At 43.2% G+C, this 26,996-nt stretch overlaps 5 protein-coding genes across 8 annotated transcripts; 2 read left to right on the top strand and 3 right to left on the bottom strand.

Annotated features, from left to right (window-relative positions):
• The first annotated feature begins 354 nt into the window (after positions 1 to 354).
• Positions 355 to 3,217, top strand: gjb10 (gap junction protein beta 10). The gene is made up of 2 exons (XM_085144481.1): positions 355 to 550; positions 933 to 3,217. The coding sequence occupies exon 2, from the start codon at positions 1,026 to 1,028 to the stop codon at positions 1,809 to 1,811; it is 786 nt and encodes a 261-aa protein (XP_085000607.1). The 5' UTR covers positions 355 to 550; positions 933 to 1,025; the 3' UTR covers positions 1,812 to 3,217.
• A 2,212-nt stretch (positions 3,218 to 5,429) lies between these two features.
• On the top strand, positions 5,430 to 8,304 carry gjb3 (gap junction protein beta 3). Its single transcript, XM_085144480.1, has 2 exons — positions 5,430 to 5,844; positions 6,530 to 8,304. Exon 2 carries the CDS (start codon positions 6,577 to 6,579, stop codon positions 7,435 to 7,437), a length of 861 nt encoding a protein of 286 aa, XP_085000606.1. The 5' UTR covers positions 5,430 to 5,844; positions 6,530 to 6,576; the 3' UTR covers positions 7,438 to 8,304.
• A 1,388-nt stretch (positions 8,305 to 9,692) lies between these two features.
• On the bottom strand, positions 9,693 to 14,281 carry hmgcl (3-hydroxy-3-methylglutaryl-CoA lyase). Its single transcript, XM_085144476.1, has 9 exons — positions 14,141 to 14,281; positions 13,894 to 13,977; positions 13,668 to 13,775; positions 13,456 to 13,551; positions 13,184 to 13,332; positions 13,038 to 13,101; positions 12,762 to 12,950; positions 10,456 to 10,581; positions 9,693 to 10,332 (listed from the first exon to the last, which is right to left on the bottom strand). The coding sequence occupies exons 1-9, from the start codon at positions 14,234 to 14,236 to the stop codon at positions 10,231 to 10,233; spliced, it is 1,014 nt and encodes a 337-aa protein (XP_085000602.1). The 5' UTR covers positions 14,237 to 14,281; the 3' UTR covers positions 9,693 to 10,230.
• Positions 14,282 to 15,832: 1,551 nt separating this feature from the next.
• zbtb8a (zinc finger and BTB domain containing 8A) lies at positions 15,833 to 20,318 on the bottom strand. Of its 3 annotated transcripts, none has more exons than XM_085144466.1 (4): positions 20,009 to 20,318; positions 17,975 to 18,837; positions 17,711 to 17,880; positions 15,833 to 17,560 (listed from the first exon to the last, which is right to left on the bottom strand). In XM_085144466.1, the coding sequence occupies exons 1-4, from the start codon at positions 20,071 to 20,073 to the stop codon at positions 17,243 to 17,245; spliced, it is 1,416 nt and encodes a 471-aa protein (XP_085000592.1). In that variant the 5' UTR covers positions 20,074 to 20,318; the 3' UTR covers positions 15,833 to 17,242. The 3 variants fall into 3 exon arrangements, with proteins under 3 accessions (XP_085000592.1, XP_085000594.1, XP_085000593.1); XM_085144468.1 differs by lacking the exon at positions 20,009 to 20,318 and adding an exon at positions 19,749 to 19,980; XM_085144467.1 differs by lacking the exon at positions 20,009 to 20,318 and adding an exon at positions 19,154 to 19,719.
• A 123-nt stretch (positions 20,319 to 20,441) lies between these two features.
• gale (UDP-galactose-4-epimerase) lies at positions 20,442 to 24,106 on the bottom strand. 2 transcript variants are annotated; one of them, XM_085144474.1, is made up of 11 exons: positions 23,932 to 24,106; positions 23,154 to 23,283; positions 22,827 to 22,942; positions 22,364 to 22,477; positions 21,892 to 22,068; positions 21,698 to 21,811; positions 21,521 to 21,587; positions 21,322 to 21,407; positions 21,163 to 21,240; positions 20,907 to 21,021; positions 20,442 to 20,787 (listed from the first exon to the last, which is right to left on the bottom strand). In XM_085144474.1, the coding sequence occupies exons 2-11, from the start codon at positions 23,272 to 23,274 to the stop codon at positions 20,726 to 20,728; spliced, it is 1,050 nt and encodes a 349-aa protein (XP_085000600.1). In that variant the 5' UTR covers positions 23,275 to 23,283; positions 23,932 to 24,106; the 3' UTR covers positions 20,442 to 20,725. The 2 variants fall into 2 exon arrangements, with proteins under 2 accessions (XP_085000600.1, XP_085000601.1); XM_085144475.1 differs by having other exon boundaries at positions 22,827 to 22,939; positions 23,932 to 24,099.
• Positions 24,107 to 26,996: the final 2,890 nt, after the last annotated feature.

Here is a 26,996-nt window from a genome sequence, read left to right as displayed (position 1 = left end):
TAAATAAATCTAACTCTAATGTAAAGACCTTTAGAGCAAGAATAAAAGTAGACGTTTGGTGTTAGAGAAAATTTTAATGTTGAAATGACTTTTGTTCGGGAAACGTTATTTAGCGAATATGCAGATAAAAAACCTGCAAATTAGCACAAATGTGCAGCAGACCGTGTAAATAGACATCTGTATTCTTTCAGTTTACCTTAACGTGTGCCTGTTGCCTGTCTCTGCTTAAGCTTGTTGTTTCCCAGCTGAGCAGGATCCACCACAACATTGATTTTTAATTAGTCTTCTAAAAAAATAACAGCGAGGAGGAAAAAAGTTGCAGCGGAATTATTGTTGCATATTTCAAAGCAGCCAAAATAACTCCCCGTGACTGAACACGTTCTAGGTGGAGCAGTTATTTCACCTGAACACACTGAGCTCGAGGCTGAGAGCGACTCCGCCCCCTCCACTCCCATCCTGTCGGGAAATGTTCCGAGAGTGTCATCGGAGAGGTTCGTCCAAACTGCGCTCCTGCGCTCCGACTTCGAACCGCGACATCTGGGTTTAAACTGTGAGTATTCACCGACATGTGTAAAGGAGTTGCTCAGATATTAAAGCGAGTTTGTTTCACTGAGTTTTTAGTGCTTGTTGTCTACTTTGGTTTTGCGCTATTGCGCGTTAACTGTTAAAACTGTGTGAAGTGGAAAGGCTGGTTTGACTTGACGGATTGAGACTCCGCACGCAGATGATTGCCAAAGTCAGACGTTTGGCAACTGAAAACACACTGTGTACGTTTTAGTCTCTTTTCTGCTCGCGTTACACGGATTTGTGTATTTCACTGTCGCCCCAAATCCGTGTAAACACGCAAACGCTTATGACCCAGCTCCTCCACACTTTGTTTCTTCTCCCTTTTTATGCATTTGTGACTCGACTGCGTTTTCTTCTGGTTTCAGACTAGTTCATCCCTCACGTTGGTCTGTTCCACCAACGGCTGCCTCTCTCTTCCATCAGCAGTAAGAGAAGACAGACTGTGAACAAAAGCCATCATGAATTGGGTCGTTCTCCAGGGCCTCCTCAGCGGCGTGAACAAATACTCCACAGCCTTCGGCAGAGTTTGGCTCTCTGTTGTTTTTCTCTTCCGAATTATGGTGTTTGTGGTGGCAGCAGAAAAGGTGTGGGGAGATGAACAGAAAGACTTCACATGCAACACAAATCAGCCCGGCTGCCATAATGTCTGCTTCGACCACTTCTTCCCCGTCTCCCACGTGCGCCTGTGGGCCCTCCAGCTTATCTTCGTCACCTGCCCCTCATTCCTGGTGGTGATGCACGTCGCCTACAGGGAGGACCGAGAACGGAAAAACCAGCTAAAATATGGCGAGAACTGCAAGCGTCTCTACCCAAACACGGGCAAGAAGCGTGGAGGCTTGTGGTGGACCTATATCCTGACCTTGGTCTTCAAAATAGGCGTGGACGCCACCTTCGTCTTCCTCGTTTACCACATGTACGAGGGCTACAGCTTCCCCAGTCTCATTAAGTGTGCACAGGATCCCTGCCCCAACACGGTGGATTGCTTCATCTCTCGGCCTACTGAGAAAAGAATCTTCACCATCTTCATGGTGGTCACCAGCTTGGCCTGCATCCTCCTCTCCTTTTTTGAAATCCTCTACCTAGTCGGAAAACGCTGCCATGAGTTTCTCAGCTCAGCCCATCACTCTCGTCAGGTCATCACCCACTCGATGTCCAGCGGAAGCAAACTGATGGAGGCAAACGCTCTAAAGTCAGGGGAACAAGGCACCACTGATAAGAAGTCGTACTATGTCGTCGTGTCTTGAGATACTGAGAACATTACACAGACTTTATGAAAAAGACACGGGAAAGCAAAGCTGTCTCTCGCCATTCTACAGAAACTTCTTTAAAAGACTTGACAGAAGATTTTTCTACTTCTCAGAGACTGAACTGCAGTGTAGTTGCAGTCTAGTTGCAGTTCTATGTGCTTTTAAAAGTTTAAATTCTGCACTCCTCTCTGCTGTAGGGGCTTATTTTACGGTTTACATTTCTTTAGCCCTCGCAGAGAATAAAAAACAATATGTGCAAAGCGGTGTCCAACTGAGCCTTGAGATCAAATACATGAGTCACTCGCTGGTTGGCGAGTAAGGTTTTACAAACACATGTGGTTTGTGTGTAAGATTTTCCCTCTGCTCTTGCCCAGACTCAAGATGATTGGTTCAAAGTGTGTGCAGTCTTTCCCTCTGACTCAGACACGTGTGTTAGACTCCTGGTGAACTGTATTTTTCATTATTTATCAAAAGGTTGGAAAGTTGCTGCATTTTACTTTCTGTATTTCCTGTGTACATGCAGTAGAGAACAAAGAGCAGTCGGTGATATCAGGGTGTTTATATTTCACTGCACTGAGATGCAGTTTTGTTGTGATTATTTTTCATTAAAGATTCTAATTTTGCATTTTGAGTGTGTTTTTATTAATGCAGAGGTCCACACACTGCAGCATATACTGTATTAACTTCAGAATAAGAGCTGTAGTTCCAGTAAACGGATAATCTTCCCATGCAGAACAATGTAAAGCAGAAAAGGATTTGAGGTTCTGTGGTTGGACTAAGGCGTCAGACTTTCTTCTCTTGTTTTCTTCCTTTATCCGTGTGTTTCATAAGGCCCTCTCTCATTGGCTGCACAAATTGCTTTGTTGCCATGAGCAGCGCCCTCATAACTTTTTACAGTTGACTGGTACTTTGAGACGGGCAGAGCAGGAACCTCCCACTCGGTTTGTTTCATCCCTGCTGACGTGTGGATCCACCCAGCACAGGAATTTGTTATTCTGAATAGACAGCTTCAGTATTTACACTGTAAGAGACATTAAGTAGATCTAAGGAGAGAGTTTTTTGCTCTCATTGAGACATGTAGGCGTGAATGTTTAACTGGAACTGTTAAAGTGTATATTAGCAGACACTCTTTTCAAAAATTACCCGTGAGGTCTGTAGATTATCGTAATAACATTCAGGAAACCCACTTTCACCTTCACTGTGGAATGGCATCAGAAATTGCATGTTCATGTAACATGTGCACAAAGTATAAAATTTTGTTTTCCAATCCAATTTTATTTATAAAGCACTTTAAAATACCCAGCACAGGAACAAAGTGCTGTACAGAAAATAAGTTAAAACAATAGAATAACAGAAAACAGCAAAATAAATAAATAAAACACATAAAACATAAAATTAAAACAGCCCTATATTAAAACAAAAACAAGATATAACAGCATCGAATCACCTAAAAACAACTAAAATAAAAAATAAAAATAAAAGAAAATTTTATTTTGGTATGTATGTGCATGACTTAGATCAACAATCCTTAAAATTACCTGAACTTTCAGAAATATTCTCCAGGCTGCCGGAGGTCCTTGTCAGCCCATCTAGAGATTAATTAAATATTGATTGAGAGAATCAATATTTAATTAGAGTTTATATTATTTGACTAATGCCCCCAACACTCACTGGTACCGTCTGCCACAAATGAGAATATTTGCAAGTTTGCATTGTCTTATATATTTAACTCGCTGTTGTTGAGTTTGGGGCTTTTGGTGGGAGAAACGTCGGAATAGGTGGTTGTTTCCCACCAGGTCCAGCACAATTAGATGCATTAGAAATGAGAATAACATAATGTTTTCCTGTCATGGAACAATGCCGGTTTTCCTGAAGCAGTGTGACCAGTCATGATTTGGCTTAACATAAATTAGTCCGAGATTTTTTAGAGAATCCTTCCACAAGAGAAAAGGCACAAGACGAACGTGGACCTTTGATAGTTGATATTTTATGGTGATGACAATAACCCAATAATAACTTTATTAACCTTCGTCACATAAAGTGTTGTGTATTGAGCAACTTTATGCTCAGCTCTGTTCTATGCTTGTTCTATGTGATTTGTTTGCGTGGGTCTTTTCTTTAATGAGCCTCATCATCAGACCTTCCCTGGTGTATCTTCTCATCTTGCACCAACTTCCTCTGTTCTGTTTCCTTACTTTCATCACAACCAGAGAAGTTATCCTGTTGTTTTGGCCTCTCACGTAAAGACTTGCCACGGTTGAGTCACAGATGGCATTTTTCCAGGCGTGCCTCATCTGCCTCGACTAGTTCTTCATGTAAAATCTAGAAGACTCTTTTTTTTAACCCCTACCTACATTGAATGTAATTTCTGTCCACTGAACTGATCTAAGTTGTAAATTGCTGATGTTGTGCTGCCCTGCCCTCAGAGGATTTCCTGAAAGGCTCAGCTACAGCTGAAGCTTCAACTTCAGCCATGTCATTTAAAGAGAGCACCACTCCAACAATCTGCATCTAGTGTTGCTTTTACATTTACAAAATGACACAAAGGTGTTTGTTGTTTGAATGCAAGACTGGAATATGTAAAGGAAGATATACAGTTGTGGTTGTGCACATTTTCACCCAGTTCTGGATAAATTAATTTTAATTCACATCTCAGCTCACAGTTCTTATTGTATCTTTGTCTTTTAAGCAGTTTACAAGGTGCAAAGAGTAACAGTAACGTAACTTGATGATCAGGTTTGGTTTTGCACCGTGCATGTGACACCTGAACAGGAACTTCTGTGATTTCTAAAAACCTTTCCTGGACTTATTTTAACTTTTGTGTTTGGTGGGGAGCCGTGGCTATTATGAGCCTGCATCAAACCCATTAGGGTGTTGTGTTTGTGATACTAAACAGCACAAACAAACCTGACTTATATTATTGTATTATATTATTTGCATTCAAAGACTGAATACAAATGCTTTCAACACAAGAGCTGGCAAGTTGTAGCAAGGCCCTGGAATTTCCAACAAACAGACATCGGATGTTCCAGACAGGATCTTCATCTGCAAAATAATACAATAGTTTTTAACCTACAGATGATAAAGAGGAGACAAAAGCTGCAGCTTGTGATCTTACAATGAAGAGGAGCTTGTGCGTTCTGGGAGTTTGTGAGTTGTTATCTGAGAAGAGAACACGCTTGAAAAGCATAAAGGAAACACAATATTCAGCCTTGAAAGAAGAAAACTGATTCATTTACAAAGAAAAGAACACAAACAAATATATAAACAGATCTACTCGCTAACAAAAGTCTAATCTTTTGCTTTAACCTCGTTAAAAGAAAAAAAAAAGGTAGTGTAGGGAAAGTTTCAACATGAAGAGGAAGAGTCACACATAACAACAAAAAATGTATTCACCTTAGGGTGTGTCCTCCTTTTAGTCACTCAGAAACAAGTTGAGGCAGCAAACCCTGTTCTTGGAATCCTCAAATATAAAAAATGAAGCTAAGTGCTTTGCCTTTTAAACCTTTGAAAAATATATAAGTAATATATTGAAGGGGTTTAATGCCCGTTAACGCTGTTCGATGAGATTTAATCAGTCAGATTAATATTGGTACACCTCAGAAGGTTCATGTGTGGGGAAGAAGACTCATTCATTGTGAAGTGATGATAAGTCTGATCTTCAGACCCTCAGAATGAGTCCAGATTGCCACCAGTACATTTGAACCAAGTGTGGTGATTGCTCCCGTATTTTCAAATCCTACCAGAATTACCCGGAAACAACGCAGTTCGTTGCTGTGATAGTTTTTATACTGTCTTGGCGAACAAGAGGCACATGGAGAGAGGGAGATGAGGAAAATCTGGGAGTAAGTTAGTCTTTCGTATTAACCACACCCACAAAGACATTTCTCAGCACTGCGCTCCCGTACCTGACGAGCAGAGCCAAGTCTGTGCGCTAAAGGAGTCAAACGAACTGAAAGAAACGACAGATCATCGGGGAATAAACACGTGCTTGCATCGGTTTGGAACAATTATGGATTAAACTTCTTGGGTTAGTGAAAACTTTTTTCTTCCTCCTCTTGATTTTGACGTTTAAACTTCGTAAATGTACTTCGCGTTTGCGCAAGCTGGAAATGATCGCAGGCTGAGTGATCGATTCGCTGACTTTCGTAGAGCAATTTATGTAACTGTAATTTATCTCTGGTGAATGAGAAGAGCCGTGTACGTTCCACGGTGTCCAAAAAGTCAAAAAACTAAACAAAACCCAAGACAGTCCGTGCGTAAAAGGCTTTTTTTAACGACCTGTAAAGATTCCAAGAACCCGCGTCTACTCATAAACAAAGTAACATAGGACTGGTGCTTATTTATCTCCTTTTAATGTTTAACTGTTTAACTATAAAGTTCCAAAAAGTACATTTTATGTGTATAAGCTCTGGGTGTGTTAGTGTTGGTCAGATATTTCCTTTTTGAGCACGCTGGCATGAAGCCTCCTCGTAATTGCGTTTGTGGGTGTTTCTGGTAGCTCTGATAGATTAGAAGTGGGAGCTGTTTTTAAATAAAAATCAGCTTTACAAGATCCAGTGCCATTTTGTCCATTTTAAGTAAGAAAATGTTTTAATTTTTAAAGAAAGCCTCGTATGTAAGAGCTCACAAACACTAACGTTCAGAGTCTCAAAGCAGATAATTCAGGTGATAGTGAATATATGCTCAACCATTCTTCATTTTACCACATCCAGGTCTGAAGACAAACTGCTACCAAGATACTTAACTGCCAGACTAGACCATGGACTGGAAGACCTTTCAAGCCCTTCTCAGTGGGGTGAACAAATACTCCACGGCATTTGGGCGTCTTTGGCTGTCAGTGGTGTTTGTGTTCAGGGTGTTGGTGTATGTGGTGGCAGCAGAACGAGTGTGGGGTGACGAGCAGAAGGACTTTGACTGCAACACCAAGCAGCCCGGCTGTGCCAACGTCTGCTATGATCACTTCTTCCCCATCGCCCACATCCGCCTATGGGCCTTGCAGCTCATCTTTGTCACCTGTCCATCATTAATGGTGGTCATGCATGTGGCGTATCGTGACGACCGTGAGCGCAAGTACAAGGCCAAGCATGGTGAGAACACCAAGCTGTACAACAACACGGGCAAGAAACACGGCGGCTTATGGTGGACTTACCTGATCAGCCTCTTTGCTAAGACGGGCATTGAAATCGCCTTCCTCTACATCCTCCACCGAATATACAACAGCTTCTACCTGCCACGGCTGGTCAAGTGTGAAGTGTCGCCTTGCCCGAACGTTGTGGACTGCTACATCGGTCACCCCACTGAAAAAAAAGTCTTTACATACTTCATGGTTGGAGCTTCAGCCCTCTGCATCGTCCTGAATATCTGTGAGATCCTTTATCTCATCTACAAGCGCATTGTACAGTGTGCAAAAAAGGTTAAAAGCCGCAACCGCGCCACGGAAATCCAACATGACGACTTTGAGGACCCCTTTAACAACTACAACCGTGCTGGGTCGAAGCAGGATCTAAAGGAAAAGCCTTCATTCCTCAAATCTTCATACAAGGCTCCTCCATACAGGCCACCTGCAATCAGACTTGAGGAGAAGATACGAGCATCTGCTCCTAACCTATCCATCTCATGATCAGAGCTGAAACCAGACCAAAGAGCAAAAGCTTGCAGAGTTTGGGCTGCGATCCAAAGACAGAACTAAAAACACGAGAGACTCAGAACAATGAGCCAAACTACATTCTGTCAGAGCCTGGAAGTTGAGTCATCAGTACTGGATTCATCCTGTGGACCCTTGTGTCCACATGCAAGACTCAAGGAGCACATGAACTTTTGTTTTGGCTTGAAGCAAAATTGGTCTTTTAGTGATTTATATGAATCTTTTAATAAAGGTTTACTGCGCGGTGAGGGGTTGGTGGTGGTAATGAATTCTCCCTGCCAGTATCCACACGTCTGAGCACTCTACTTCCTGTTTTGCTTTTGTGATCCCTTTATTTGAATTTGAGCTTAAATCATGGATTTCCTTTCCCAGTTTTATAGTAAAGAGTTGTGCAGTGGAGTGTGGAGGCTCGTTTGGTGATACGTATGTTTGAGGAATGCTAGAAATTGTGCAAACTGGCTTAAAGAAAGAGTTTTTTTTTTTATTGCATTTAGGATCAACTATGGTAACAAAAAATGCATTTATTGTTGTTGCATTGTTCTTTCTGAATCCTTGGTAGACATGTTGCTTGGTCTCAAGTTTATGCTGTAGACGCGCTGTGTTTTGACGTACTTGTACACAACGCCGTCTGATCCAAGACCACTGTTGATTTTAAAGGTGAAAGGAATGCTGCTGTTTAATTCAGTGCTGGAAGACTGGACGCACACACACACGGCTCACTGAACTGTATTCAAGTATTTTTGTGAGGCATTCATCGGCGACTGAGGAAGCTCTGAGGAATTGTATTTCCTGTCCTTGTTATTATTTCATTTTTATAATTGTAAAGATGTTAAATGTTTGGAATATGTTTCTGTTTGGTCTTTTATCAGAGCGTCACTCCATGCCCGTTCATCAAATGCCTAAAATGTCTAAAAACAGCCCTACCTTCATCCTCTAAAGTATTTTAAATTTATTTATATAATTTGTTTCTTTGATTGAGAAAAAAGTAAGGACCCGAAACTTTCTACAGTTGCTATTAAGAGCTGCCTTTAATCCCCTTGATTCATTTCTTTGGCCGATCTGTGATCAGGTGGGACGTCTACTTGTCAATATTGACAAGTAGACGTCCCACCTGATCATGTTGTTTCAAAAACGTATGTTGATTTGAAGAATCTACATACGTCACATTTGTAAACAAGTTAGTATTTAGATAACTCCATAACTTAGATTTCGGTCACCGACTCATTCCTACAGGCTTTGCTCGTCTAAGATCTTTAATGGACATTTCTGGAATCTCAATCTGCCTGTCAGGCTTGCAAAGCCGGTTTTAAAAGGTGCAGCAGGAACCGTTTTTATCCCGAGTCATTGCCGCAAGCTGAAAAATTACTATAGAAATGGTGAAGATGCACTCTCACCTCCATTGTCTTGCATTGCAAACTCATCGTTACAGGGTTACTAGTTTGAAACCCAGCTGGGGCCTTTCTGCAGGAGTTTGCATGTTCTCTGGTGCCCAGAGACATACGCGTCATGTTAACTAGGGCTGCTCGATTATGGCAAAAATGATAATCGCGATTATTTTCACTGAAATTGAGATCTCGATTATTTGACGATATTTATTTAACAATAACAATGTGTTGAATAATGACTTTAAAGATTGTCAAAAAATAATATAAAATAGTGTGCAAATACTGGTAACAGTGCAAATGTTTGCAATATAAGAAATAAATGAAAAATGTAAATATCTATGTTTAGTGAACTTTGCAGTGTTGCTCTGTGGTGCAGCTACGACACTGTAGCAAAGTTTACACACTGTGTCTACTTGATCCACGTCTGACTCCGCGAACCCATAATATTTCCACACCACTCAAGTTTTTTTTTACCTCTCTTTTCAACCAATAGCAGTCACTCTCCTCTCCAAATAACTTCTGCTTAGCTTCCCGAGCTTCCCGCGGGTCCTCTTAATTGTTGTGTTTGAAACGCAGAGAGGTGCGCTCGATTTGCCACATGGAGCAGCGCGAGAGTAAAGCACGAGGGAGGGGCTAATAATCGGCTCAGTCATTTTTAATGATCGTTGAAAGCCCAGATCGTAATCGTGATTAAAATTCGATTAATTGAGCTGCCCTAATGTTAACCGATGACTCTAAATTGGCTGTGGGTGTGAGGTACGGTTAAAAAGCACAAAATAAATGTGAGTATAGGTATAGCTACCTTTCAGGCCACCATACCAGATAAGACAAACGTGATCCTTAAGATTCAAGACAATTTATCAATCTTTATTTTTAAAACTAAAAGTCTACAGAAACATTTGCATTTTAGATTTCAAAATAAATACATTTAAAATAAAAATAACCTGTGCAAATACAGTTTTTCACCAGCCAGCTCAATGCCTGAGTCGAGGATGGCGAATGATGGAAACTCAAACGGTGATGTCATCCATGCCCATAAATGCTTACTGGATAATTTATTGTTATAAACAAAGTATGGCGATCATGGCGGCTTCGCCACTGCCTGGAAACTAATGTAAGAACACCATTAAAACACAGGCGCACAGGTCATGATGTGATTACACTTACTTTACATAAGGTACCGTTCCAGCAATGCTGTCATGTTAATATCCAATTAGATATTTTACTCTGATTCGACTGGCATAGCCTACTGATCCCGATCTTCCATAGAAGATAAATTAACCCCCCGTCACCCCCCCAAAAAAACACAGAGAGGAGATCAGCTCCAGGTTACATAATCACGCTTTAGTGTTAAGTCTGAGAGAGAGAGCGGTTTGTCGTTCCTCTACAGTTTGCAGGCTGCCTGTGCCACCTTGGAGCTGGTTTTCCTGTTGAGGGTTCGACAGATGAAAGCTCCAGCATCCATCAGCTTAGAGAGGTCGACTCCCTGGGGTACAGACAAAATTTAAGAGGTCATATTAGACTTAAGCACAGAAGTCGTAATTATCTTCAAGCAGCCAGGTAGCAGATCGAGCAGCATCGGCGCAGACAAAGTCTGAAGTCCTCCTACCGTCTGAATTCCAAGTCCGTGCAGCATATAAACTACATCTTCAGTTGAAACATTCCCAGAAGCCCCCTGGGCATAGGGGCAGCCTCCCAGCCCAGCTACTGATGAATCCACCACACTGATTCCCATCTGAAAAACAAACAAACACAAAGCATAGAAATCAGGAAAAAAGACAACAGTGACCAGCTACAGCTATTCAAAAATACCAGAGACTGAGTTTTAATCAACAGCAAAATGGGGTGATTAAGAAAAAATACACACAAACAACATGGCACCACCAGCTGGAAGTTAATGGCTGTCATGTGACTTCCTCTATATAATCACACAGAAAGAAAATTGGAAGCAACAGAACGACTCTTCCTTTTTTCTTTTCAAACAATAAAAGCGTCAGGCTTGCTGCAGCTCACTCGGTGTACAGAGAGGTGTTCCTCACTCTCCTGCTCCGAAAAGCAGAACCACAAATAATGTTTTTCCTCTGTATTTTTTTTTAAGAAGGTTAAAAAGTAGCGGCCAAGCTGGCGACAGTGAGGCGAACTCAAGCCTGACGATACAAACCCCGCCTAAAGAAATCAAATATTTGAGTACAAATCTGCAAACAACAGATCAGCTAAAAGGACACCCAATTATCCTTCTGCATTACTCAAAGATTAACCCCAGAACATTAACGTCAGGTGATTTTCACCCACGGTTGAATTCAAAAACAATTTTCCAGCTCCATTATTTATCTTAGAGTTTTCATTCACATTTTTCACTAATTGCAGAGCTTTTTTAGAGTCCCTTGATTATGATGGTAAAGGGTATTTTTTTATAGGAGCTAGATAGCGTAGTGGTAAGACTACATGCCTCTGGAGTGGGAGTTCTAAGTTCGATTCCCACCTGGGGCATCTGTATCCAGTAAAGATAAGCAAGCCTACTGCAGTTAGAGATTGCCTAGGTACAACACACATGCTACGGCAAGGAGGAGTCAGGACGTCAGGACAGGGGGGATATCATCAGGATTGTTATGAAAGTGATTGATAGTATGTAGATATATTGATAGTAGAGATTATAGGAAGTGGGAGCCTAAGTGTGTGTGGCAGTGCTGAAGTCAATCTACCCTAGATAGGAGGGTAGGAGCCCTGTGAATAGTGCAAAGACAAGTGGACAAAACAAGCACGCATGCTGCTGAGAATATAGTATAAGCTTCTATTTATTACTCTTTTCCTTTTGGAAAGAGTAATAAACTCTAAAATCTTTTCCAAACATGAGTAATAATAGTAATAATAATGAATGGATTGGATTTATATAGCGCTTTTCAAGGCACCCAAAGCGCTTTACAATGCCACTATTCATTCACACTCGCATTCACACACTGGTGGAGGCAGCTACAGTTGTAGCCACAGCTGCCCTGGGGCAGACTGACAGAAGTGAGGCTGCCATATCGCACCTTCGGCCCCTCTGGCCAACACCAGTAGGCAGTAGGTGAACTGTCTTGCCCAAGGACACAACGACCGAGACTGTCCGAACCGGTGCCAACTCTTGAGCCACGATCTTTGAGTCCTGCTTGTCTCTCACAGCTTTATCCATCATGCATTCCCCCGTGGTCAGTTTAAGCAAGCAAACTAACCTGACAGAGGCGAGGCTGCCATATCGCACCATCGGCCCCGGATCCCCTCTGGCCAACACCTAGGGGATCGAACCGGGATCGAACCGGCAATCTTCCGGTTACAGATACGCTTCCCAACCTGCTGAGCCACGGTCGCCCCGTAAGTGATTTCTCATCACTCTATCCCTTTGTTGTTTCAGCAACATTAAATTTATTAAGTGTACATTTGAGTTAAAATATATATTTATAATTTTAATAAATGCCAAATTAAAAAAAGCATGAACATTTTTTCGAACCGTGACACCAAAGTATCGAACCTGAACCGTGAATTTTGTGTAGCGTTGCACCCGTAATAAATATATATTATATATATATATGTGTGTGTTCTATTTCTGCTTGCGTTTTGTAATTTCTGTCGGTGATGTGCTACTGGAAACAGAACTTCCCAGAGGAACACACCTGAGGGATTAATAAAGTTTTACCTAATCTAAATCTAATCTTTGATAAACTGTCATCATATCTTTATTTTTAGGGAGCACAGACCTTAAACACTTTAAGCTGTAAGCTAATGATAGTTATGTAAGAGCAGATACATGCTGGAGCAATAAGCTGTACGTTTCAGGTCCAACGGATGCATGATCTGACAAGTCGACTATCAAAATAACCGTTTGTGGCAGCCCTAGAATATGTGTGTGTAAACAAAATAGTCTCAAACCAGCCTGACCTGTAAAGCTACAAGGATGTTAGCCAGAGCCTGGCCATAGGTGTCATGGCAGTGCACCGCCAACGCACTGACGGGCACCTCTTTAATCACTGCCTCCAACATTTTAGTCATGCTGCCTGGAGTTCCCACTCCGATGGTGTCACCCAGAGAAATCTCGTAGCAGCCCATGGAGTACAGCCGCTTAGCTACCTGTGAGGCAGAGGACAGATTGAGCAGCGACATCAATTAATGCAAAAATAGTTTTGCTTTTTTTTTTTTAAACAAGCCATAACTCACATGTGCCACTTTTTCAGGTGCCACCTTGCCTTCATATGGGCATCCGACGACACAGGAGACATAACTGTGATGACAAGAAGCACATAAGCAAGAATTAGAGGGCAGTGATTTAAAGATCTGCTGACAGTTGAGGCCACTATTCTTACCCTCTAACTGGCACGCCGGCCTCTTTAGCTGCTTTCATAACCTCGTCAAAGCGCTGTAAACTCTCATCCACTGAGCAGTTTATGTTCTTCTTGCTGAAGAGCTCAGACGCAGCACCAAATATGGCAACTTCTGGGGCTCCTGCCTTGACCTGAAGTAAATAAGAGCATTTCTTGTGAGGAATTAAACTGAAGCACCACCGATTGTGTGTGAAGATGGCGATGGAGGATGTTTATGTAGTGACGGTTGATGAGACTGGATGCTTGACACTCACAGCAGCCTGGAAACCCTGGAGATTGGGGGTGAGGACTTGATAAGTCACCCCGGGCTTCCTGCTGATACCCTTCATCACCTCCACCTGGTCTGCCATCTGACATTTGGATGACAGAAACCGGTGAGAAAAAGAAGTCATGTAGTTTCTGTACTGCCCTTAGCCGGATGTGCCAGCACTGTGTGTGTGTGTGTGGGGGGGGGGTGCATACTCACCTGTGGAACCCACTTTGGGGAGACGAAGCTGGTAGCCTCAATGACGGACAGCCCCGACTCTGACAGCATGTTAATTAATTTAATTTTGGCCTCTGTTGGTACAAGAGTCTGAAAGTGCAAAGAGTTGGTTATGTAAGGATCGACATAATTAACTCGGTTAACTCTGTTATCATCTGGTGACGCAAAGCACGAACTATGCGCCTGCGCCATCATAAACACACGCTACCTTCTCATTCTGAAGGCCGTCTCTTGGTCCCACCTCCACTATTTTCACCTTCCCTGGAAAAGCCTGGGCCGCTCTTACTCCAGCCTAAAACACAAACAGAAGAAACACGTGGTGTTAAATTACCAACAGCTAATAAGGAGCCTCGAACATGTAGCAACTAGCATAACAGCAGGGACGCTAACAGCTAGCGGACAAACACGGCCGTGCATCTAAGCAGCGCGTCGTATCACACAGAATTCAAACTCACTGCTCTGTGCGCCGCCGCGGAGCTGAACGACAGGCAGTGCTGCCCCATAAGCGACGTTAAAGCGTTCCTGTGGACGAGTTTCATGACAGTCGCCATGATGGTCCAGCCTGCGGTTTGACGTCACGACGTACCCTCCAGGCGCGGAGTCCTCAAAGGCTCACGAAAGCACCGCGTGGACGCCATCTATGGGCGAAAGGGTGGAACTGAAAGAATTGTTTATGATTTATGACGCGCCAAATCACAATAATAGTTTCCTCCAGGCGCTTTGTATCAACTACAATACACCCAAAATCAAACGATCCACTGTGAGCAAGCACTTGTGGACAGTGGAAAGAGAAAACTCAATGTTAGCAGGAAGAAACTTCAAGCAAAACCAGATTATTATCTTTTAATTTTTAATTTAGCTCACTTTTGGTTTTCCTTGTGGCCAGATATGTTTCCTTTCCTTTTAAAATATAATTAGGTCCACAATATTTGTAATTATATTACTATTACAGTGGCAAACTATGGATGAAAGACTATGTGTTTGCGGTCCTTCATTTTCAGAGCTTCAGTGGAAAATGGCAAGGCAGTTTAACCAGATAAAACATACAGAGTTGATTTATTGTCGAAGTGTTGAACTTGTGTTTGGTAGCTTTTATTTGTAATGTAATGGGGAAAATTCTAGTTTTCACATTATGTGTCAATATGAAATTGTGAAACGATGTTTCACTGTGTTATCTGTTAACTGTAAGGGTGTACAAAGACGAAACTCCCAAGAAGACCAGTGCCAGGATCTTCATGGGAAACTGCTCTCTGCCCAGCAACATCCCATGGGACAAAAAACCTGTTGTAACGGAAAAGATACCGAGAGCTGTGTGTGAGGGTATAAAAGAGACCTGCAACATCTTAAGGGCAGAGCTCGCATGACTGTGAACTGTGATGTTTGATGTGTGTTGGCTCTCCTGCATGCAGTAATTAAAATAGCCTGACCACAGCTGACCGTGTTGCAGACTTCATTACTAAAAAATTCCACGACAGGAACTTTCAGAATTAAAGAACAAAAGTAGGTGCATCAGAGGAATAGCAAGAAATTCAGCAGACAACTAAAGTGAATGATCACAGAATTATTTCCATGGTTAAGAAAAACCTCCCCACAACATCGAACCAAGAACATTCTTGAAGATGTAAGCAAATCATTGTCAGAGTCTACAAAATACACCATTATGAAAGCAAACTATAGAAATTTTACATCTAAGTACAAGAAAGTGAGATAACAGTTTGTCAGAAATTAACTGGAAGATGACTGAATTTTTCATCTTGATCCAATTTCCCCTGTTTAAATAGGTTATATTCAACATTCTTGTAATATTTTGTCATTTATTATTTAAACTTTTCCAGAATTGATTTTATTGGTAACATGCAATTTGCATTCAGAGTTGTAAAGTTTTTGTACATACTGATGTATTTATTCCAAGATGACAAAACTATATACAAAATTTTATAATTTTTTCAGGTTTAGTTTATTGCACTTTTTCACTGTTACCAGTTTTCCCACAATCGTTGTCCTTTATCTTATTTATTTTTCTATGACTTTACTTCCATCTTACTTTACACCATTTAATACTCCTATAAGAATAATAAAAAACGGAGCCTCCTTTGAACGAGGAGAAGTCGTTCAGTTGTTCGTGATTAAAGTTAAAGACCCAGAAACAAATTTATAAAAATATCTTTAATGTGTCCAAAAGTAAAAAACAAACAAACAAATAAATTATGCGTTTGTATCATACTGCATATCATAACAAAACATTTAAAAAGACTGTCCCTACAGGATACAGGTGATCATTCTGTTCTTCACCTTTTTGCTGAAAGGTTGGCAGAAAGCAGCCAAAAGGACCGAAGCTTTTCATGCATGAGAGAAAAAAAAGCTTTTTGAAAAGATTATAATATCATATTATGATTGAAGCAAAGGAAACACATAATATGCATGCTTCAGATACTGCATATCTTTATGAAGCTTAACAGAAAACCTTCATTTTTTTTCTGACAAAGCTCAACAAACTGATAAGAAAAGACTAAACTAATACACAACATATCATAAACGTATGTTTTTACATGAGTGAATCCCACATTTTATGCATAAACTCTCCTGCATGGCTTTAAAGTGCCCCTGTTAAGCTTTTGGGGGTTTTCCCTATTCTTCACACCTTTATTAAAGTAAAGTTTCACCCACACACACGAAACACTGAAGTGAAACTGCCTGTGAAACTGGCTGTTCTTTCGTTACTTCTCTATGTCACCGTGTAAAATGCCAGTCCAGCAGCTAAACAAAGAACGCCTCAGCTACATCCAATTGCACCAACTGCCTAAAAGTCTGCCATTTTTCTCTTTTCTACAAACTAAATGTAAAACATGTCAGCAAACCAAATATTCTGCGAGGCTGAAAGAATGAAAACAAGCTTTTATGGCCTCCGGCTGATGAACTGAAGACCTGGTGAATTTCTTTTTTTCCCATTTTTAATAAAAAAAAACTAATGACAGCAGAAATCACAAACATGCTGCACAGCTAACCATCTTTAGTTGTGTTATTTTTCTGTTGTGTTTTAATTGTAACTGTTATATAACAGTTATATTCATCCACTATTGAACCATTTGAACTGCATATTCTTGTAGCTAAAGATTTTAGCTTTTAGCAGGATATTTCATTTTTGATCATTTCTTATATGTTTAAATCATTTATGCACGACTATTTTCTGCTTTTTAACCATTACTTTCAATTAATTATCTGCCAAAAATTCTTTAAGTTCAATCAATTCTTTAATGAAATTGTAATTTAATTAACTGCTCTTGCTAAAGTACTCTCCGGAGTACTCGTAACTCTGGCTGGATACCTCGCTTTCCTAGAACAGATCATTTCAGGCAGAAGGTGTAAAGAGGAGCAGCAGTAACACTGTGCACAGTACAATATGAGAAAAATGATTTTTGAATACTAATGAATGTAAACTTATTGTAGTAAACCCCTAAATTGAAAAGAAGCATACCAGGGGCACTTCAAAACACAAACACTTCAAATATGGTTACACATCTGCACACACACAAACACACGCGCACTTTGGTCCAGTTTCACTGCAGCTCTTCGTCGCTGACGTCCACTTGCTGGATGATGAGGTCGGCGCCCGAGTCTTCTGCCAGGTCATCGTCGTCAGTCACCATCCAGCTCCTCTTTGTGTCCCCCTCCTCCTCCCCGTCCACGCCCAGTAACAGCGCCGGCTCCTCGTTGTGCCCCTCCAGGCTGTTCATGGGGACGTCGTCACAGCCCACTTCCTGGATGCACGCCGTGCACATGCGGTAGCGTCTCGTGCCCTCACACACCACATGCCCGGTCTCCTCGGTCACTTGACACTTACACTTCCTGCACACCAGCTTCCTGGCTTGATGAATCTGGGCGATTAAAAAGAAAAAGAAAAAGATCGGAGAAAGATTTATTCAATATTAGAGTCGATTTGTTTAGCAGCTTGTTTTCCTGGAGCTGTAAGCCGACACAGACACAGAAGAAAGTGTAAATTCACCATCTGCTGTGAAAACACCTACTGTCTCAAAATGGCTGCGTAGATGCTCCAGGCGAGTAAAGCGCTTATTGCAGGCCTGGCATGGATACGGCCTCTCCCCGGTGTGACAGCGCAGGTGACGCTTCAGGTCTGCTTTCCTCTTCACTGTATGTGTGCAAAAGGGGCATTTGAAGCGCATGGTAGGATTCGAATCTGCAAAGAGGAACAGAGAAATTGTGACATTTGACTTTTTCCTATCATCTCTGTCCAAGTGTTCCAGTCGTCATCATCTTCTCGCAGCACACACCTTTATTAAAGTGTCCAATAACACCCACAATCGGTGGCAGAGTCGCGTAAAGCTCCTCTGCCTTTTCGGCCTTTCGTGTCCGTGCCTCCTGGATGTCCAAGTCTTCTTGCTGGTTGGACCGAGCGCTGTTGGACGCTCGCCTCTTTGTGCTCCCTTTTCCACGCCGACGCTCTGATCCAGGCAAGGTGTACAAAGGGTCCTGAGGGTCCTGGAGGTCTTCCGCATCTGCACTCAGCTCGTTAACAGGGCTGTTAGGGTCGGTCTTCAGGGCTGAGGCCGAAGGATCCTGGTCCGAGTCCTTTCCCATAAAGCTAGACTGTGATCTGGAGTTGTCCCGAGTCCAGAGCGCAGGTGGAGGGCTGACAGAGCAGGGGCCCTGATGCTGCTCTGTGGAGTCTTCTCCTGCTCCGCTGGTAAAGCTACAGGTCTCCGACAAGCTGAGGCAGCGATCGCTGTCTTCATCTTTCACACTGATGTCCAAGGAGGACTTGATGAAGTTCTTGCAGTAGCTGATGACGTTGTTCATCTGCAGGTAGCTGGCTGCAGACATAACTTCAATCACATTGTGACTGGAGAGGTCCAGCTGGCCGGAGTAGATGAAATCCAGGATGACGGTGAAGGTCTCGGGGCTGAAGACGTCGAAGGTGGCGTTGACAGAGTCGTCGGGCCCCTGGGACAGCAGCATGCGGAAGTAGCCGCTGCTGGCGTACAAAACATTGCGGTGAGCCCTGAAGAGCTGGCCCTCCACCAACACACTGCAGTCACAGAAAAGCTCCTGGCGGCGCTGCTGGTTGAGCTGCTTCAGCATGTTGCTTTGGTGAGACACTGTGATGTCGGCCGTGTTGAACCACCTCTGAGGCTGCCTGCAGGAGACAACATGACAGCTTGCTCACTAGCTCTGCATGCAGGACACACTCACTTCTTTAGCAGGAAAATAAGAAATGACAGAGGTCCTGCAGACCCGGTGGACATTTATTACTGAACTTCTCCCAATGCCAAATTAACAAGATAAATAAAGGAAACACAGGCGTCTGGATTTTAATGGTGTGGTAACAGCCTGCAATGGTAATCATGGCACACTGATCTGAGCATAACAAACACAGCAGCATCACCACATGCTTGCAGCTGTCAATTATTGCATCTTTGTCTTTACACCGGCTCAGCAGAGGGCCCGCCCACCTGACTTTTTTCTGCATTTTGATTTGTTGAAGGATCCTTCAGGCAAAATCTTCTCCTAATGGGTTACACCCGACTCAAGTCAGTCAGAGCATCGGGTGACAAAACCTTTAATCATGTCTGAGGTCTCACGCGCTCCGGAAACCCCCGATGGAGTAAACGCGTCAGACTTGTAGGAAGAGAAAATAAAACACTGCAGCCGGACACGCAAAGAGAAAAAAAATGTCCAGCACCCTGATTTTCAGAACACTTCTTATTTCACGGTAACCTGTTCAATCCGTGCTCGCGCAGGCTCGGGATTGCACGCTTTCGTGTTTAATGAGCCATCAGCGCGGCTGTGTGACAACCTCCGCAGCGCCCGACAACCCACGGTGCAACGCCCGCCCGCAGGACTCCACGGTGCCTTTCACGGCACGCGAAATCAAGTCTAACGTCCCCACCGAGCTCTTCCGCGTGAAATCAGACATCCTTCGACCTACAAAGCGACACGACGGTGCTGCAGTCCTGCGAGAGGAAAGCGGGCAGCCCAGTCTGTCTGTCCTGGAGCGACGCCCACTTCAGGCTTCAGCCAGCACACAATAGAAAAACAGACACAAACCTCCGGCAAGTGAGCGCGCTGCGAGCTGGAAAAACACATCTATTCGCATTGTGTAACAGTCTGGGGCAACGACGCACTAACACGCCCGTTTTCATCCTCAAGACCACCCCCACTTCTCTCCGGAGGTCCGGCGAGCAGCGGGGAGGATTTGACTGCTGCCCAAAGCGAGCGACTGCTTCGCAGGCGCGAGGTGTCGGCAGGACCCGCTTACGCCCCACGCCTTAAAACCCCCCCCCCTGACAAAATCCATCGATACTCACTGGTGGCTCGATTCACCCGGCGCCCTGTACAGCCTGCTCGCCCCCAAGTCCGCCACCATATCCATGTTTAATTCCCGTTTGCCTTTCCCCCCCTCCGCTCTTTTCTTTGCTCGTCCAGGGTCCACAGTCAGGCACTTCCTGCTCAGCCCTAAAGACCGAAACCCGGTTAGACCGACTGGAGCACAGTGCTGACGTGGGTGTTTATTAACTGGGTGCCCGAGGGTTCAAGGAGCCATTTAAAGTCCCAGCGCCCCGTTTAAACAGACGCCCTCGTTGCGAAAGGAGCGATATTCATACAGTATTTGTGCACGATGCTCCTCTAACCTTAACACACAGGTCCGAGATTTAATCTGCCCCGTATTTCAGAAAAATATTTATATCTATATAACAACAAAAACCTGGGTCACAATCACTCCAGACAGTCAAGGCAAAGTGCGCGTTTCAGCTCTTCAGTAAGAAAATTAATTTATTCTTTCATTGTTATGGCTCACAGATCAATACATTTATAGAGAAAATATCAGTTGTTAAGTCTGAGCTAACAGCAAGGAGTAAACAGACATTTAGAAACTCTTCTTGTCGTCAGCTGAATCATTGGAGTTTAACAAAAATAAAAACAATGCAGCTTCTCTTGAGGTCTTATGTGTCATTGCGCCAATGAGGAAGCTGGTGGTTCCCTTTGGTGATTTTAAAAGAGGATTTTTAAGCAGTTGGGTTGCGTCAGCAAGTGCCGTTGGAAAATCCGGTGGGGTTCATGGACTGCCAGCGCCACAGGTCCTCACCTGCATGGAATGGGTGCAAAGAAAAAACACAGAGATCATACGGGAGATACAACGCATTTATTTGCTGTAGAAGAGCAATCATGGAGAAGAATCTGATTTTCCGGCGTGGCTGTCCTTACACATTCTTTCCAGGTCAAATCGAGCCTTCCAGCCCAGCTCCTTCTCAGCTACGCGAGGGTCGGCGTAGCAGGAAGCGACGTCTCCGCCTCTGCGAGGGGCGATCTTATATGGGATCTAAACAGAAAACACATTATGTTAATTACACGGACAAATAAGGTGATCAGAGGTATTTCCACAGTGCCAGATTGGTCGTGCTTTGCGTCACTTCTAGACTATAAACATGATTCAGCTCTCACAGTAACCACGGTGACTCACCTCTTTTCCGGAAGCCTTCTCCATGGCTTTCACCATCTCAAGCACTGAGTAGCCTTTTCCTGTCCCAAGGTTGTAAACCTACAGACACACACACTAATAAATATCTAAAGCATCTATGTGACAATGGTCGTGATGGAAATTTGCTCCAAGTTGTTACACCTTGCACCCGCAGTCCTCCTTCAGCTTCTTCAGAGCAGCTATGTGTCCCTTTGCCAGATCCACAACATGGATGTAATCTCTCACACCTGCAAAGAGAAAGGAGCCTCGTTTTCATGGTACTGAGTATCTGGCTGCTATTTAAAGTGCTATTTCAAAGCAAGTGCAGTGATTTGCAGTGATTTGCAGTGATTTGCGTTACCTGTGCCATCGATCGTGTCGTAGTCGTTCCCGTATACGCTCAGACACTCTCGTCTCCCGACGGCGACCTAAATTAAGCAATGCAAGCAAATCGGAGTCATGTGATTCATGGAGACAGATGAAAGACTGAAGCACAGTCACTATGATGAGCACAGCATCTGGCAGAGACTTTAGATACCTGGGCGACATATGGTAGCAGGTTGTTAGGGATACCCTGAGGGTCCTCTCCTATCTGACCGGAGCAATGAGCTCCGATTGGATTGAAATAGCGCAGCAGCACAGCATTCCAGTCCTGCCCACAGAGAAGGAATAATGAGACAACTCAGGAGATGGAAGCGTGCGCGTCTGTGATTGTCTTTCTTCTGAGTTTACCTTCTCAGCTTTACAGTGGTCCTTGACCATCTCCTCGATGAAGTACTTGGTCTTCCCGTAGGGGTTAGTGCAGCCTCCCACGGGGTGCTGCTCATCTATGGGGAGGCGCTGGGGGTCTCCATATACTGTGGCGGAGCTGCTGAAGACCAGATTGCGCACTCTGTGAGCCTGCATCACCTGGGGCACATGCAGATGCACATAAACACGGCACATACACACAATCAGTGGCCAGCGAGGCAGCAGTCCACAGCACACACGCATTCAGCTCAGGGCTGAGGGAAAAAGGCTGATTCTGGCTGTTATGATGAGCTCCACATGCATAACATATCAGAAGGATGCAGTTTTAGAATTGATCAGCTGATTTTCAAATGAACACACGGGTGTGCGCTCGGCAAACACGGAATAAGGTCAGAGCAGGGATTAATAATGAGTGCAGATCTGATTTCAGATTACCCAGGAGCTACTGACTGACCTCGAGCAGGTTCATGAAGGCGGTGAGGTTCACTTTGTAGTAGAGCAACGGCTTCTCCACCGACTCGCCCACAGCTTTCAGCCCCGCGAAGTGAATCACAGCGCTGAAGGAATGCTGCAGCACACAAACAGAAGCACATGTGTGACACAGGCCGGTTTCAGATTTAACGCATGCAAATACTACAAATGAACTGCTTTACATGACAGTTTATGCAGGCCAGCAGGGACATTTTTAAGGGAATAAACAAAGTCTAAAAAAGTTAAATGGTGGCGCATTTATCTTGTTGCCGATTGTTTTATGTGTGTAACAGTAAAGCAGAAATTGGGCTGTTTTTTTTAGCCAAACAACCCCAAACACACTGACTTTACAAATCCAAGTGTGTACACTGGTGGCACTCTCTAAAACAGTAGCAGATGCAGATGAATAATTAGGAAAAACAAACCAAGTGTAACAACTTTCTGACCTTTTTGAACAGCTTTTCCAAGCCGGGGCGGTCGAGGAGGTCCAGTTCATGAAACTCAATGCTGGTTTTCAGGAGCTTTTCTATCCTGCATATGCTCTCTGGCACATTCCCTTCTCCTCAATCCAAAACACGATGGACACACACACACACACACACACACACACACACACACACACACACACAAACACACACACAAGGTCTAAGTATCACGCTGATTATTTTTCAATTCAATTTTAATTATAAGTCGCCAAATCAGTTGCCTGTAAGGTAGACCCTACAGTTCTTTCAGTAATTTTCACAATAAAAGCTCTTAATTGGTGAGCTCACCTCGCACAGCGTTACTGAAGTTATCCACCACGATTGGCTGGTAGCCTGCTTCAATGAGCTCCACCACACAGTGACTCCCGATGTAGCCTCCTCCACCTGTGACCAGCACCTTCTCTGCCATTCTTTGGGTCTGATGGATAAAAGATATGATCACATCAAGTCAATCAAAATCCTCTCTCAGTCTGAATGCTGTAGTGGAAGCAAAACGATGCCACCCTGACTGGAGGATGAGGAGATCCTTTATCCTGACACACCTGTTTAAAGCTAAGTGACACACCTGTACTGTCCCACGTCAGCAGGTTCAAGCCTTCACCTGTCCAACCACATGAAACAATTATATTGCTCGAAGAATAACACGTCATTGACTACTGGCTATTGTTAAGAGCCATCTTATCTTTTGAGAGAGTGATATCCTCTTTCCAACAGGCCACAACTTCCCTGCACTTTGTATGATGAAACTTTATTACTCAGTTCCAGTTATTACTCAGCTTTAAGACATCCTGTTTGTTCCACGGAAGCAATCAGAATATCTAAAGGCTTATACTTTATCTCTCTACAGAACTCCACATATTATAGTGAATTCAAATGGATGAAATATTGGATCAGAGCAACTTTAAAGGTTTTTTTTTTTAAAGAGAAAAAAGTAAAAGCTGCTTCTTTAGGCTAAATAACCGAAACTGATAATATTACTTGAAGAGTAAAAACATAACCTAAGTAATAAGTGCTAAAATGACACAAAACAGTTCACTTTCATTTAGAGTTTCTGTAAAATACTCACCGTTTCTCTTCGAGAGATGAAAAGGCGTTTCCGGTGGAGACTCTTGATAAACGTTGTCAGAAGCAGAAGAGGTGAGTGTTGAAGGTTTATCCGTCAGTTCATTCAGTGAAGTCTTCTAGTTTTTCCTGTAGACATTTCTTTACTTCCTGTAAAACGTGGGGCGGAGTCAAGCGAAAGTTTAACAGACAACTTCCTATACGCGTACTTTCAAAATAAAAGCACAAACGGTAAATTCACTTTAGTTTCGAGAAAGCGAAACCAACTTCTGTAAAACCATATGGGATAAATACAACTGATGGACTTCTTTACAGTCCATCGCAGTTTACTTTTAGAAAAAGTTGTCGCTTTTTCCTTTACTCCTTAAATTCTGACATCCATTAATGTTACACTGATAAATACTTGAACACCACTGGCCATCAGATGCTTTATTAGTAGCAGCCTATCCATCCATTCTCATCTGCTAATCTAATTCACCAAAATTTACCTATTTACTTACTTTACTAATTGTCTTTGGGCTGTTGGAGGAAGCCAGATAGGATCCAGGTAAGCACAGGAAAAACGTGTGAACTCAAGACAGAGACCCCCAAACCGGATTCAAACCCAGAACCTTCTTATGTGAGGCGAGGGTGCTAGTGACCAGAAGGACAGCTCAGGTTTGGAGTTAAAGTTAGAGGGATGGGGCTGAGACGTGTGCAGTAGAGGAACACTGGATATATATTGGATGCAGCAGGAGGAGGAAAACAGGTTCATTGATGGAGAGTGTTGGGGTGACAGAGGAGGACGCTGGAGAAAAGGTGAGGCAGATGATCTGTTGGGGTGACTAAATGTGCAGCCTCTGTGCTCTTCTATAAATGTAATATTAACATTTATTGGGAACGTTAAACAAATTTATTTCTTACTTTGAAGCATCAAACGGATTTTAATGACGCATCTTCATTAACTTCACGGATCTCCAACCCTCTCGCCGTGCTACGTGAGCGACGTGACGCGTGAGGTAAGCCACGCCTCTTTGCCATTTACACAAGGAAGCGTTTGTGCAGAGCCTCCACCTCTGTGTGCGCACAGAGCCACGCTAGATGGCGAAAGGAAAAGTGCCACGTTACCTAAAAACCAGACTTACCGGCAGTGCAGCTTCGCAGGAGTAAACACAAACACAGAAGGCTTTTAAACCAGGCCTCATAGCATTTAAATGCTTCATAAGATATAGTACTACAACGTATTATTATAGCATGTTTATGGATTTGATTTAAGCAAATGACATTAAGACGTGGTTGAACAAATTGCCCTCCACCCAGTCTCAGCCGCTGCTGGTGACCGAACCCTTCTCCAACCCAAATAATTAAGTCACCAGTGTCTTTATGACACAGCAGCCTAATGAAACTCAGTTAAGCTACATCTCAGTGAACACTTTAAAAAATGTTTTAGGAAGCTGAAATCAATTATATTAACCCCTTAATAGTTGCCAGAAATCAATTTTCTTGTAAACTGGAGTATTTATGAAACTCTCTGAGAAATTGAAATAAAATCACACTGATTTAGAGAACCCATGCGTCAAATATGGTAGTGTTACAGGGTTAAGACACAAACTGCAGGCTAACATTTCAAATCCCAAAAATAATAGCAGGCTCTGTAAAAATAAACAAACAACAACAAAAAAACGAACACGCAGATGCAAAATGACCTCATGTTTTAGTGAATCTAAACATGATGATTTTCCTCACTGGTCAGATACAGCACCTCGAATGTAAGTTATATCTGTTAAAGTTTCAGTCATAATTCTAAGAGACGTGAATGTCACAGCTGATAAAAGCTCTTCAACCTGAAAGCTGCAGACTGCGCAGAATCTCCCGTAGCTCTTGTAAATCCCAGTTTCCAGTCCTGTCTCACTGGCACACGATGAAAAGCAGCAGAATTGTGAGTAAAGCAAGAAAAAAAAGGAAAGAGATACCTGAGAGATGAAGTTTGCTCGCTTCATTCCCTGTAAATTCCATCTCTTTGTTAGGAAGGAATCGAAGCTGATGAAGAAATCTCAAAGGAGGGGCACGAGCATGGCAATATAATTCAGCAATGTTCAAAACTAAATCAACCATTCAGAAGAGGACGGAGGAGAGGAGACAGAAGGAAACATTTAAAACTCAGAGGAGGAACAACATGTTACTATTTGACTGTAAGAGAGCAGAAAAACAGGAATGCAGTCTCTCTTATGAATGTGGTTCATTTTGCAGTTACATTGTCTGGCCTCAGTTGGTTACTTCATTTTTGACTTTGTGCACTGATGTGTGTTAGCAGCAGGCCTCAGCTTTGCTTGTGTCTATGTATGCATGGATGTAAGGCTGCACGCTCCCCCAGGCTGTCGACCCTGCACTGGCTGTGGGAGGAGGTGGAGGGTTGCAGGGAGTGCGACGAGCACCTCTGCCCTCCAGTGCCGGACAGCTGCTCTGCAGACTGGGTGCAGGACACTTACAGATGCTGTGTGCAAACGTGTAACGTGACCCAGATGGAGCTTAGAAGTTATACGACCACTGCGATTGGCTTGGTTGCCAGATTAAACTACCAAAGAGGCGACACGGGACCAAGCCAGAGCCTTCATGTGTGTGCCAGGAGAAAGTCCCTGTGTGTGGCTCAGATGGGTGGACCCACCCCAGTATTTGCCAGCTGAGAGAGGCTGCCAGCAGCAGTAACACAACCATAAACCTCAGCAGGAGGGGACCCTGTTATTCCAGTTAATGCACTTCTGTTTTTCATACATCATAGTTTAGGAAAGTTCATATTTTAAAACTGTAAATACATTATTATCTTGACATGGAGCAGTTTTAGGCGATTAAACACTGGGGTGTTCCTTTCCTTTTACTGCAGTTTGCTGTTTCCTTTGAGGTCCCATAAATCTCTCCAGCTATCCAGGGAGTGACATCACCTTTGGCTGTGAGAGCGCTGCCTACCCTCTTCCAAACTTGAACCGGGGGAGCACAGGGACGGACTTCCTGACAGGAGACGATCCCAACATTTCTGTTCAGGTTTGAGCAGACCTTCAGTTTTTATACACAACTGAGTGTTTCACTAAGAAT

This window comes from Neolamprologus multifasciatus, chromosome 19 (genome assembly GCF_963576455.1).
Source record: "Neolamprologus multifasciatus chromosome 19, fNeoMul1.2, whole genome shotgun sequence".
In the NCBI taxonomy this organism is placed as follows: domain Eukaryota; kingdom Metazoa; phylum Chordata; class Actinopteri; order Cichliformes; family Cichlidae; genus Neolamprologus; species Neolamprologus multifasciatus.
Note: the sequence above shows the minus strand (reverse complement) of the source record. Positions and strands in the feature narration are given on the sequence as shown.